General features: G+C 36.4%; 4 protein-coding genes across 5 annotated transcripts in view; 2 read left to right on the top strand and 2 right to left on the bottom strand.

Annotated features, from left to right (window-relative positions):
* Positions 1–1,178, top strand: part of LOC104709941 (probable disease resistance protein At5g04720) — a 6,350-nt gene extending 5,172 nt beyond the window's left edge. For both annotated transcript variants that reach the window (XM_019228968.1, XM_019228967.1), the window contains 2 exons: positions 65–83; positions 167–1,178. In XM_019228968.1, the coding sequence (XP_019084513.1) occupies positions 65–83; positions 167–996 (849 nt within the window). In that variant the 3' untranslated portion in view covers positions 997–1,178. The remainder of the gene's footprint in view (positions 1–64; positions 84–166) is intronic.
* LOC104708649 lies at positions 1,260–5,497 on the bottom strand. Its single transcript, XM_010425243.2, has 6 exons — positions 5,363–5,497; positions 4,464–4,964; positions 3,825–3,986; positions 3,603–3,662; positions 3,467–3,508; positions 1,260–2,932 (listed from the first exon to the last, which is right to left on the bottom strand). The coding sequence occupies exons 1-6, from the start codon at positions 5,442–5,444 to the stop codon at positions 1,812–1,814; spliced, it is 1,968 nt and encodes a 655-aa protein (XP_010423545.1). The 5' UTR covers positions 5,445–5,497; the 3' UTR covers positions 1,260–1,811.
* LOC104708645 (alpha-galactosidase 2-like) lies at positions 6,662–7,642 on the top strand. Its single transcript, XM_010425240.2, has 3 exons — positions 6,662–6,849; positions 7,212–7,246; positions 7,340–7,642. The coding sequence occupies exons 1-3, from the start codon at positions 6,801–6,803 to the stop codon at positions 7,487–7,489; spliced, it is 234 nt and encodes a 77-aa protein (XP_010423542.1). The 5' UTR covers positions 6,662–6,800; the 3' UTR covers positions 7,490–7,642.
* Positions 7,750–10,581, bottom strand: LOC104708646 (ACT domain-containing protein ACR12). The gene is made up of 10 exons (XM_010425241.2): positions 10,293–10,581; positions 9,839–9,899; positions 9,433–9,555; positions 9,153–9,247; positions 8,794–8,878; positions 8,625–8,684; positions 8,422–8,477; positions 8,220–8,325; positions 8,068–8,136; positions 7,750–7,983 (listed from the first exon to the last, which is right to left on the bottom strand). Exons 1-10 carry the CDS (start codon positions 10,481–10,483, stop codon positions 7,921–7,923), a joined length of 909 nt encoding a protein of 302 aa, XP_010423543.1. The 5' UTR covers positions 10,484–10,581; the 3' UTR covers positions 7,750–7,920.

The following is a 10,647-nucleotide window of genomic DNA, read 5'->3' as shown; positions in this document are numbered from 1 at the left end:
AAAAAGAGAGTCAGTGCTTCCCAGAGAATGGGAGAGGAGCAATGATGAGCCATACAATGCCCGGGTAGTTTCCATTCACACAGGTAAAGAATCCGTTACACAATTATTTCTGTTTGTCACTAGAAAACATAATGTTTTGATATGGATTTCTGTTCTTCCTTTACAGGAGAAATGACTGAGATAGATTGGTTTGACATGGAACTCCCTAAGGCTGAAGTTTTGATATTAAACTTTTCCTCTGAAAAGTATGTATTGCCTCCTTTCATTGCTAGGATGGGCAGGCTTAGGGCACTCGTGATTATCAACAACGGTATGTCTCCTGCGCATCTACATGACTTCTCCATCTTTACCAATTTGGCCAAACTCAGGAGTCTTTGGCTTGAGAGGGTTCATGTCCCTGAACTCTCTAGCAGTACGGTTCCCTTGAATAACCTCCACAAGCTGTCTCTGATCCTGTGCAAGCTCAACAATAGTTTTGATCAGACCCAAGTAGACATTGCCCAAATCTTCCCAAAACTGTCTGATCTCACAATAGATCATTGTGGTGATCTTGTAGAACTACCTTCCACCATCTGTGGAATCACTTCACTCAACTCCATCAGCATAACAAATTGTCCCCGCATCAAGGAGTTGCCTAAGAACCTGAGTAAGCTAAAAGCCCTTCAACTTTTAAGGCTATATGCTTGCCCGGAGCTGAAATCTCTGCCAGCAGAAATCTGTGAGCTGCCAAGACTAAAGTACGTTGACATCTCTCAATGTGTCAGCCTATATACTCTTCCGGAAGAAATAGGAAAGGTAAGGACACTTGAGAAGATTGACATGAGAGACTGCAGCTTATTGAGCATACCGAGCTCTGCGGTTTCACTGACTTCTCTACGCCATGTAATATGCGATACCGATGCTCTGTCGATGTGGGAAGAGGTCGAGAAGGCGGTTCCAGGACTTCGTGTTGAAGCCGCTGAAAAGTCTTTCAGCCTGGATTGGCTCGACGAGTAAGTTCTTGATTCTCCCTCCGAGCTTTTAGAAGCATGTTGTATAAGTAATTTAATTGCTAATCTGTAGCAATTTGTTGTATAATATTTCCGTTAACGCACTCAAAAAGAGTCAGTGCAATGTTCTTTCTTGGAATATGATCACCAAGGCTTTTTCTCTCCAGTAATTTTCATAAAAGTTGGATTGATGTTAGTAACGTTTTAAATTTTTTTACCCTGTAATATAGAGTAAGTTTTGTGAAAAAAAAAACTGTAGTTGAAGAAAAATTTAAAACGTATTTCGAAAACTTGAACGCTAGATTTGAAAACATGTATTTGTGAAAACGCTAAAGGTTATGTCATATCGAAAAGAAAAAAAAGAGAGTTGAAGAGGAGCAATGATGAGAGGCCATTATCGAACCAACTAATCGTCGGCCGGAGAAAGGCAGACTAATCGAAGGCCCAATAATGACACTATGCTCTCACAAAAAAAAATGCACTTAACCAAATATGAGCTGAGAATAAATTAAATGAAGGCCCAATAATCCGTATGGCGAAAGCCTAAAGGTAACTATTTATAGAAGATGATTTCACGACTGACTCGTCGAACAGTCGATGTGGGATCCTATGTTTTTCAACATTATAGAGAAGAGGGAAACGTTCCGAAACCGAAATATCCCTTCAAACTGAGATTGAAGTTTCATCAAGCACTCTGTAATATTAGTTACCCTCCAATCTCTTTAAAAACATGTTGTATAAATAATTAATTGATAAACATTGACAAAAAAAATTGATAATCACACATTCATACTTGGGACTAAAATAACAAAGAAATCTCCACTAAATGTTTAGGCGACCACTACTGCTTGCTGAAATGGGTCCAGATGATCCATGTGTAATAGTAATATCTACACATGGTACTAGCCAACTTTTTGTATCGCGATGGAAGAGTCGTTTGCCGTAGGTGGAAGAAATCATCTCATTGAGAAGAGGATATTGCAACATCAAGAAGAGAAACGCAGGGACGCTGGCGAGTGGCTTAAATGGGACTACAAGCAGTGGCCTTTCACGCATCGACGCCGAAAGCGAGGTGATGAATGCAACAAGCATTGAGGCGATAGAGATGAACAGAATGGATTGACCCAATATCATTTTTCTAGGAAGTGATACTATGAAGTCATCAAAAGAGTATCTTGAGGTCAGAATGCTTAGGAATATGAGCACAGAGATGCAGGAGGCGAAGAAGGCAAGAGTGTCTGCAAAGATGAACGCCGTGAAATGCTTGTCAGTGAGAAGAAGAGGTGCACCCGAAGTTTCATTAGTACCTCCAGGAACAGTGAATATTGCTTGAAATGTGACAGTTGCAATGAGAGCTGCTACGAAGCTACAAGCAGTGGCAGTGTACTTCATCCATTCTTCTCCTTCTTTTCGTAGAGGTTCGTGAGAATCTTCAAATATTTCTCGCGGGGTCTTGTTGTCGTTGTTTCTTTGCACTACTTCACGTTCTGATACCATGCTCTTTACTTCCTCAAACCACTGACTCTCTCTTTGCATCTTAAGAGCAGCTCCAGAAATCTTAGAAAGTTGGTCGGGAGTAGAGAGATGAGCGGCGATATGGAGAATGTTGTTGTTTTTGTTGTCGGAAGATCTAAGCAGCGTGACCTTTCTATCATCTAAACCATGTATGAGATTAAAGATCTTCTCTTTCTTGAATTCAACGGCCAGCTGAAAGAGGTTTCGACCAGAGGCAGCTTTCGAGATCCAAAGAAGTGGAGGGTTACATTTGATTATCTCGATGAAAAATTCCTTGTTCCCATTCTCCACCGCTGCAAGTAATGATTCATAGACTGTCTCTTTCCAGCTCTCGTCCTTGACCATGGCTCTTGTTGCTTTGCACATTCTCTGAAGCAAGTTATCAGCTTTGGAATGTCTATCTTTTAGGTCAGATGTTTGATCGATTCCTGTGTCAAGAAAAAAAGTGGAGATGTTACAAGATCAAAACTATATAATACTGGATGGGGGTAATTACATTTAACTATGGTCTACGTACATTTAACTTGTGCAACATTAAAGAGAAAAAAAATTGTTCTTTTTCCTAATAATTGAGAATTTATGTCCCAATTTAATCCATACTAATTAGTTGAAGTTTAATTATTCTTGTCATGAAATTCACGCTAAAAATTTAAAATAGAAGAAGAATAAAAACCCTAAGAAAGAACATAGGTCAACTATTATTCAATGATAGCTGGTTTTCAATTGAGAACCTGTGATGATCAGGATTCATAGCATATATTATTCATGTGTGTAAGCTTCTAGAACAATTAGTCTTGATCTCGACCAAATAATTGAATCTATACCAATGCACATGCTCTAATTAATTTCATTTAGCAATGAAAACCCAAGTCCGGTCTATATATGTATGTGAACTCTATTGTAGCATATAGATTTATCAAAATTTGGATAAAAATTGAACATAGCTCGACCTACGTACGTACCAAACCGTTTGGGAAGACGTTGTATTATTTTCCAAAATATACCTGATGAAAGAAGGAAATACGACAGTTACTATATACGTCAAAATAAATATATTTTGTTGGATAAGAGTCCAGAAATTGGATGTGCATGACGTACGTTGGCATCGGTTTGGTTTCGAAGCCTCCTCAGACTCGGCTGGAGAATCCAACTCTATACCTACCAAAGGAATACATATTTATATATATATATATATATATATATATATGGAAAAATGGAATATATTCATATATGAACAATTAAGTTCAAGAAAGTTGAAAACTGAAAGGGAAAAAAAAGAAGAAGCAAAGCAATGGTTTGCAAAGATATATATAAACATACAAGAGTAGATGCGGCGTCGCCAAAATCCAAGATTGCAGTGGCTACGAAATAAGTCAGGTTTCAAAGCCAAGAGCTCAAGTGGAGTTGATCTTTGACTTGCCTTTTTAGTCACGGCCAGGGAAGACGGTAATTGTTCGGTAATCAGCATGTCCAACGCAATGTCTAACAGCCCATGAAACCAAACTATTAATTATACATTTATGTGCCCACTTATGTTACAGCAGTACTCAGCTGTATTAATTTTAGCGTAAAGCTGTACGAAAATTTAATAATCTAACAACTATACATATATATGACCAAATTACCGTAAAAAAAAAGTGCATGAGTTTTGATCACAACAACTGAAAGTTAATGGAGTAGCTCTTCATCTTTATTATACGTATGCTATCTCGCCCTACAAATGTTCATGGATATTTATTTAAAAGCAACTTTCCAATAAAAAGAGTCAATATAATTATAATTGTTTTTGTTTTTGATAAGTATAAAAAGAGACATTCATCCATTCACGTTCCTAATATATGAGATTCGATTCCTAACACTAATTCATCAAAGATTCCAACATTTCCGGTTCACATATATATCAACAACACCAGTTGTGTGATATCATTGCCTCAAAAGCTTTGAACTAAAAAGACTTACCTAGAAATCCATAAAATATGGCATCGAGAAGGAGACATGCAGCCATTTCTTCATTTCCCTTCAAAATATCAATAAGTTTTCTGTGGTAGCGGTAGTTGAAATAAAGGTAGTCAGTGACCTTTCCATGCCCTGCATTAGATGCCCGCAGAACCGGTATTTCTAGCCCATGGCTATCTGAATTATTTTTATCAAGCAGGTGAAGATTGAGTTCGCACAGATTCTTAACAGTCTCCAAATCACCATTCCCAGCAGCAATATCGAGCGCTAAACTTTGACGATAAAGATCGTTTACCAATTGACCATGACTCGTCATTTCGTGCAATAGTAGCCTCTTGACGATCTCCAGTTGACGGCAAGTACATGATGGTGTCTCAAATGCATCGATCCAGGCAGTATTTTTGTCTTCCTGCAGGACCAAGAGGTCTGATTTCACACGTTGCAAATCTTCTTCGCTAATTCGTTGTGAAAGTGATAAATGTTCACAAATTTCAGCTAACTTGACTGCAACCTCACATGAAGAAGAAAATAACATAACCAATTAGATATAAATTGTATCCATATATAAACAAAATTACATCTAAATGTTCTGTGCGGAATTATATATCTGGATGCATGCATCTACATTAAGCAGGCAGATACGGGATACATATATAAAACAAACAGAACCAAACAAGTTATATATAAGAACTACGTATATGTAGACCATTGGAAACTTACCAAAATCTCCTCCCAATAAAAAAATCTAAGCCAAACAGGAAACGATAGATATAACTTGTAACTCTGCGTGGACGAAACATGCATGCGCTATTGCACTGTGTGTTTACACACAGAATTGCCTCAAGTGATATAAGTAGTAACGAAATGATGAAAAGAAAACTATTTTTACTGAAAAAAAGAACCTCGCATTTTTTCTTCTAAAGAATCTGGCACTGCTTCTCCTTGTGAAGAACCTGGCACAGCTCCTTGTGAAGAACTTGCCATTTCTTATGAATCTGATGGAAAAATTGGAGTTGTATGTCAATTTTCTTCTAAAAATAAATCCCTTTTGTGAATTGCGAATTGATGAAATATTGGCAAAGTGAAATTGTTTATATAGACTTTTTTTCGTTTAAAGTTATACGCAATTTAACTTTCACATCATCACATTCTCTCTATTTTTAATGCATTTTATCATACGTCATCGCATTCTTCGTAACAGTGTTTGTGAGTTAGGTCATGACTCATGTGCTTATCAGTATGATTTACTTTTGTTTGTGTGACTCCATTTCCTCTTTTGTTTTAATTCCCCTAAAGGTCAACGATAATGTGATAAAATGTTTAACAATATTTTTTTACGAAAACATATATAAAGTCTATAATTAAAAATATCACATGTTGTACATTTTAAATTCTTTTGACATTTTCGTATATAATTTTAACAAGTTACGCTCATTTTTATATACATATGTGACGATTGTGTTTTACTCTTTTTGGAGAATCCATCAAACCAGTGAACTATTTTTTTATACTTTGTGAGATTTAAATAATTTGTTAAAAAATTGAAGTTTCTTTTTTTTTATTTATTGAATCAATCAGAAAAATGGAATTAGTCACCAGAACAATTTTTAAAATTATTTAGCGATTAGTGAAGTTTTTTTTTATACTATATTGAATTAGTTTTACCTTATGGGACAACAAAACATAAGTGACCTTTCGGAAAGCTACAATCAGTCACCAAAACAATAGTACAAAAGATGATAAATTGTTGGGATTTAAAACAATGTTCAATAAAGTATTAAAAAAAACTTCGCTAATCGCTATATAATTTTTAAAATTGTTCTGGTGACTAATTCCATTTTTTCTGACTAGTAAATAATGATAAATAGTTTAAAATAGTAAACGAATAAACAATTAATCCTTGTGTTACACAGTTAATAATCCTATGCCCGTAGCAAATTTAGATTTGTGTCAAGTTTCAAGAGCTTTCAACTTAAAATCAAATTGCAATGAGTTGATTGGCATATGTTTCTTATATAGCATTACTCTAGGTCCATTCTAAGTTCACATATGGATCCTAAAAGTATCTCCATCAAAGGTTATTAGCAATATCTTAAGAGTTGTTTAAGTTAAAAAATAAATCACATTAATGAAAAAAAAGCAAATTTACCTAGTGATCGATCCTTATGTTCGAGGTTGTGTCGATACTTGATTGGCTGGGGAGAAAAATGATTTTTTTTTTATTTGTCTTGTTTGTGTCGCTCTCTCTCTCTCTCTATCAATTTGCGATTCGATTTCTCCGAATTCTTCTTCTATCATCTTCGGTTCTGCTCTCATCTCTCCTTTCTACAATCATCGCTGATGATATCTTTCATCAAGACGATTCTAAATCATGTTGATCGGAATCAGAGTTCTGAACCACAAGTCCTTACAATTTTGTTCTTTGATTTGCTTAGATTACGTTTGATTATTAGAACGGATTTCGATGTTGATTAGCTAATTAGAGCTGTTGGAATTATTTAGAGGGATTTTTACTATGATGATTGGTCAAACTCGTGTTTCTTTGATAATTAGAGCTTGATTAGTTTTGTAAAAATGCGTATGAATCTGCTGCTTTTGTGGGGATTGAGTTTCTGGTGAGAGTAGTACTTCTATAATGGTTTTGATTTCATGTTTTAAAAATAAAAAATAAAACCATTTTGGTATGGCCACTCTGTTTTTCATCACTTCGTTTTCTTAATGATTATGCTCTGTTTTTGTCTGTGTTTATAGATGATTGCTGGGGTGAACTCAAGAGAGATTCTAAGGTTAATTAAACCCTATCAAAGATGTATTTTCATTACAAGAGTGTTTGAGAATCAAAGAACCAAACTGAGATGTGTTTCTGGTGTATTTGATAGGGGAATTTGGTTGCAAAAGCATCGACATTTCCTTCAGGAATCAAAGCTTTATCAGATTATGTTCACAGCAAAGGGCTAAAGCTTGGGATCTACTCTGATGCCGGGTATCACATCTATTGTGAATATCCCCACTTCCTTTTCCATTACTGACTGATTTGATAGTGACTAATAATTGCGATAGTGTGAATGAGAGAGCATTACGTTGTTTGTTTGTAAAATTTAGAAAAGTCCGCATGCTAGCCCGTGTTCCGTTTTACTAAAATTTAGGCCTGGCCATTTATTTAAGTCAAAGCCCGTCGAAAATCCACCTTTTTCTTGTCCATGTAAAGAAAAGAAAAAAAAAACCGAAGAGCCCAAGTATCCAACTCAATTTGAAAAAAGCGGAGTCTTCTTTTATCTAACGACCCAAATCAAGTGTCAAGAACCCATTTATTTTTTTAGCCACAGTGGTTCAATTTATAGTATCACGAATTTCCACAATATCTTCCAAACAGAAGAACTGAAAGTTTCGCAGCACAGATACGATTGCGTTAAGGATAATAGAGGGCAGTTTCTGTTCGGAGCAGAAGACCAAATCTCACTTAATAGCTGTCAATGTCAGTTTCAGGCCTTCTCAGGAAGTAACGCAGACAGTTCACCAAAACCTGCAGGAGAGAAATTGATTCTTTTTTATACCTCACTCTTTTTAAGGTTTAAAGTACAAAGTACCAGAAACAAAAAAAACACACCTGTGACAAAGATCTGTTTAGTGCTTGCCCTTGGTAGCTTACGTGAAACTTGTCTTTCGCAACCAATCCCTGAGAGAGACAATGGAAACGTTACTATTATAGAATGGAATCACACTTTATGTACATATGGAAGTTTTAAGAGTTTTGAGTACTTCTGTGTCTATCTCTGCGGATTCCACGTCTATGTTGATATCAGCCATTACTTTGATCATCTCAACTACAAGACCTGGCCTATCTGCTGTCTCTATAACAAGCAGGCTAGAGAAACAGGAAACCGATGAGGATCATGTAAACTATCTCTTCAGGGCTACTTTAAAATGTGACATATTAATGTACTGTATAGTGAATACATACCTCCTCTTCGGTCCGTCTTCTTTCACATGAATGTGTGTCGCAATATCGACATCAATCTGTCACAAATGAATCGAAAACAGAATTTAGACATCAGTACAGTATAGTTGGCCTTTAAATACTACTCCACACTTCTTACATCTTATTTAGGCATAAGAAAATAGTTTGTATAAGTTACAGGACACATAAGCATCATCCAACATTACCTTCTTTTCTGGAGCCTTTATTCCAAAGGTCTCACCCATAGCAAGTTGCTCACTACATTCCTGCAAAACAAACAAAGGCAATGTTCAAAAAAATATACAACAGCTGCTTGCAGGCCTCTTTGAATGTTATGGTGATCAAGGTAAAGAGATAAAGAAAACTGAAGCTTACCGGATGGTATTTCAAGAGATTGTTGATGATCGTTAATCGGATTTGTTCCAACAAGTCAGGATCTTCCACTTTCCGACCAGTGTCTCTGATGTAAAAAAAAAATGAGTCAATTCAGGCAACTGTGATAACTGACAATACAGGTAGCTGAGGATGATACTTGCACACAGCACCACCAACTTCATAGGACAACTGCAGAATCCTATACTAATCACAATTTGATACTAAATTTCTAAGGGAATCTCATAACGATAAACACAAAGTAGATCCTGACAAACTTGTGCATCCTATTGAACAAGTGAGAGGTCAGTAAGTGATAGAAAATCATGTAAACCAAAGAGATAAAGAAGAACCCTTCTTACAGTTTTGTTATAGAAAATTTGGTCTGCTTAACAGATCCTTCAGTTGAGACAGTTCCTTTGACAACATCCAATCCCAAGTCTTTCAGCGACCTCATCTGCCAAACACAACAATGATTTATAAGCCGAGAACATGGCAAGTTTCTACAAAATTCAGTGATAATCTGATACTGATAGTAAAAAACGCTACAAATCTAGCTCCAGTAGATAAAAAAATAGCTACAGCATTTGTCACATCGATAAGAAAGAACATAAAACCAAAACAGGAAATAGAACCCCTCACAGTGTCAATGAGAGCCCCAAGACGATTTCCAAAACTGAGCTGTACAATGGTAGCTTCAGGGTCAGCATCCTGGTCTATCATAACCATTGGCATTGGTACAACATCGTCATCGTCTTCCGATTTCTGCGATCAAATTTTCCAGCAAATGTCATCTCAAAGCACACGTCAACACAAAACTCATACGGAGAGACCCTTTTTCCCTATTAAACATGAGAAAATCAAATTCACATATCAAATAGTATACATATCATCAACACATATCCGTATACTCTCCACATTTAGTTGCTGAGCTTCTGCGTGTGTATACATGTAAGTCCTTGGTAGCCAGATGTATAGATCCAAGAAACATCAATAGTTTAATAGCGATGAAACAAAAAAAAAAAAAGACTGAAACAAAGTTACTGACCGGATAAGATGGAGTAGTGGCATCAATGCTGTTAATCGAAGCATATACACGGTTTCTTATACTGCATATCAAAACAACCACGCACGGAAAGATATATCAGCAACCTCAGATAAATCATACAAACAAGAATTTGCAATCAGTTCATAGAGAAACATATATCGCATACCGTAAAGAACTCTAATCTGTTAATCGAATTTTAATCTACCTTAAGCTTTCTTAATTTCTTAAAGTTCAAGATTCACCTACTCGAAACGAGAATCTAGTGTAAGTTCCGTTTACCAAATCGTTCGAGCACATACAGAGCAACGATTTCAGTAGAATCAAGCTTAAGAGACCAAGCAAAGATTACTAAAATCGAGTTATCAGAGTGAGCAAAGAACACAGCGAATCTCTCTAGTAAACTTAACGGAAAGATCTGAGAGAAACGATATATATAAAATACGCAGTAACTAACCTCTTCGTCAAGAGAGACATTACACCTCCGACGAACTTGCGACGATCATCGAACAACGCAGGCGATAGATCTGGGGAAGCAATTTGAGCGGGAAACGGAATCTGCTTGCTGCTGATCGCAGGAGAAGGACGCGAAGCTAACGACGAAGAAGAATGAGTTACAGAGAAGACGATAGAACTCGAGAACGCCATTGAAGTTTGAAACAAGAATTTTTTTTCTTCTTTTTTTTTCTTTTTCTTTCTTTCTCCTCCGAAGTCAGAGAGAGAGAGAGAGAGAGAGAGAGAGAGCACCGAAATCTATAAAAGATGGCGATAAAATTGGCGTTTAGTGTTAACAAAGAGATGATGGAGTGCTG

Source organism: Camelina sativa, chromosome 8, assembly GCF_000633955.1.
Source record: "Camelina sativa cultivar DH55 chromosome 8, Cs, whole genome shotgun sequence".
NCBI lineage: Eukaryota > Viridiplantae > Streptophyta > Magnoliopsida > Brassicales > Brassicaceae > Camelina > Camelina sativa.
Note: the sequence above shows the minus strand (reverse complement) of the source record. Positions and strands in the feature narration are given on the sequence as shown.

Bases quoted from the DNA above. Each gene is read 5' to 3' on its own strand.
- LOC104708649 (XM_010425243.2), bottom strand. From the start codon at position 5,444: ATGGCAAGTTCTTCACAAGGAGCTGTGCCAGGTTCTTCACAAGGAGAA. The intron at 3,987-4,463 runs GTAAGTCTTTTT...ATGGGCTGTTAG, and splicing joins CATATTTTATGGATTTCTAG to ACATTGCGTTGGACATGCTG. The intron at 2,933-3,466 runs GTACGTACGTAG...TTCTTGACACAG, and splicing joins ACGTCTTCCCAAACGGTTTG to GAATCGATCAAACATCTGAC.
- LOC104708645 (XM_010425240.2), top strand. From the start codon at position 6,801: ATGATATCTTTCATCAAGACGATTCTAAATCATGTTGATCGGAATCAG. The intron at 6,850-7,211 runs GTTCTGAACCAC...CTGTGTTTATAG, and splicing joins TCATGTTGATCGGAATCAGA to ATGATTGCTGGGGTGAACTC. The intron at 7,247-7,339 runs GTTAATTAAACC...TGTATTTGATAG, and splicing joins AACTCAAGAGAGATTCTAAG to GGGAATTTGGTTGCAAAAGC.
- LOC104708646 (XM_010425241.2), bottom strand. From the start codon at position 10,483: ATGGCGTTCTCGAGTTCTATCGTCTTCTCTGTAACTCATTCTTCTTCG. The intron at 8,879-9,152 runs GTAAGAAGGGTT...TTTTTACATCAG, and splicing joins AAATTTTCTATAACAAAACT to AGACACTGGTCGGAAAGTGG. The intron at 8,685-8,793 runs GTAAGCTTCAGT...TTTGTTTTGCAG, and splicing joins ATCTCTTGAAATACCATCCG to GAATGTAGTGAGCAACTTGC.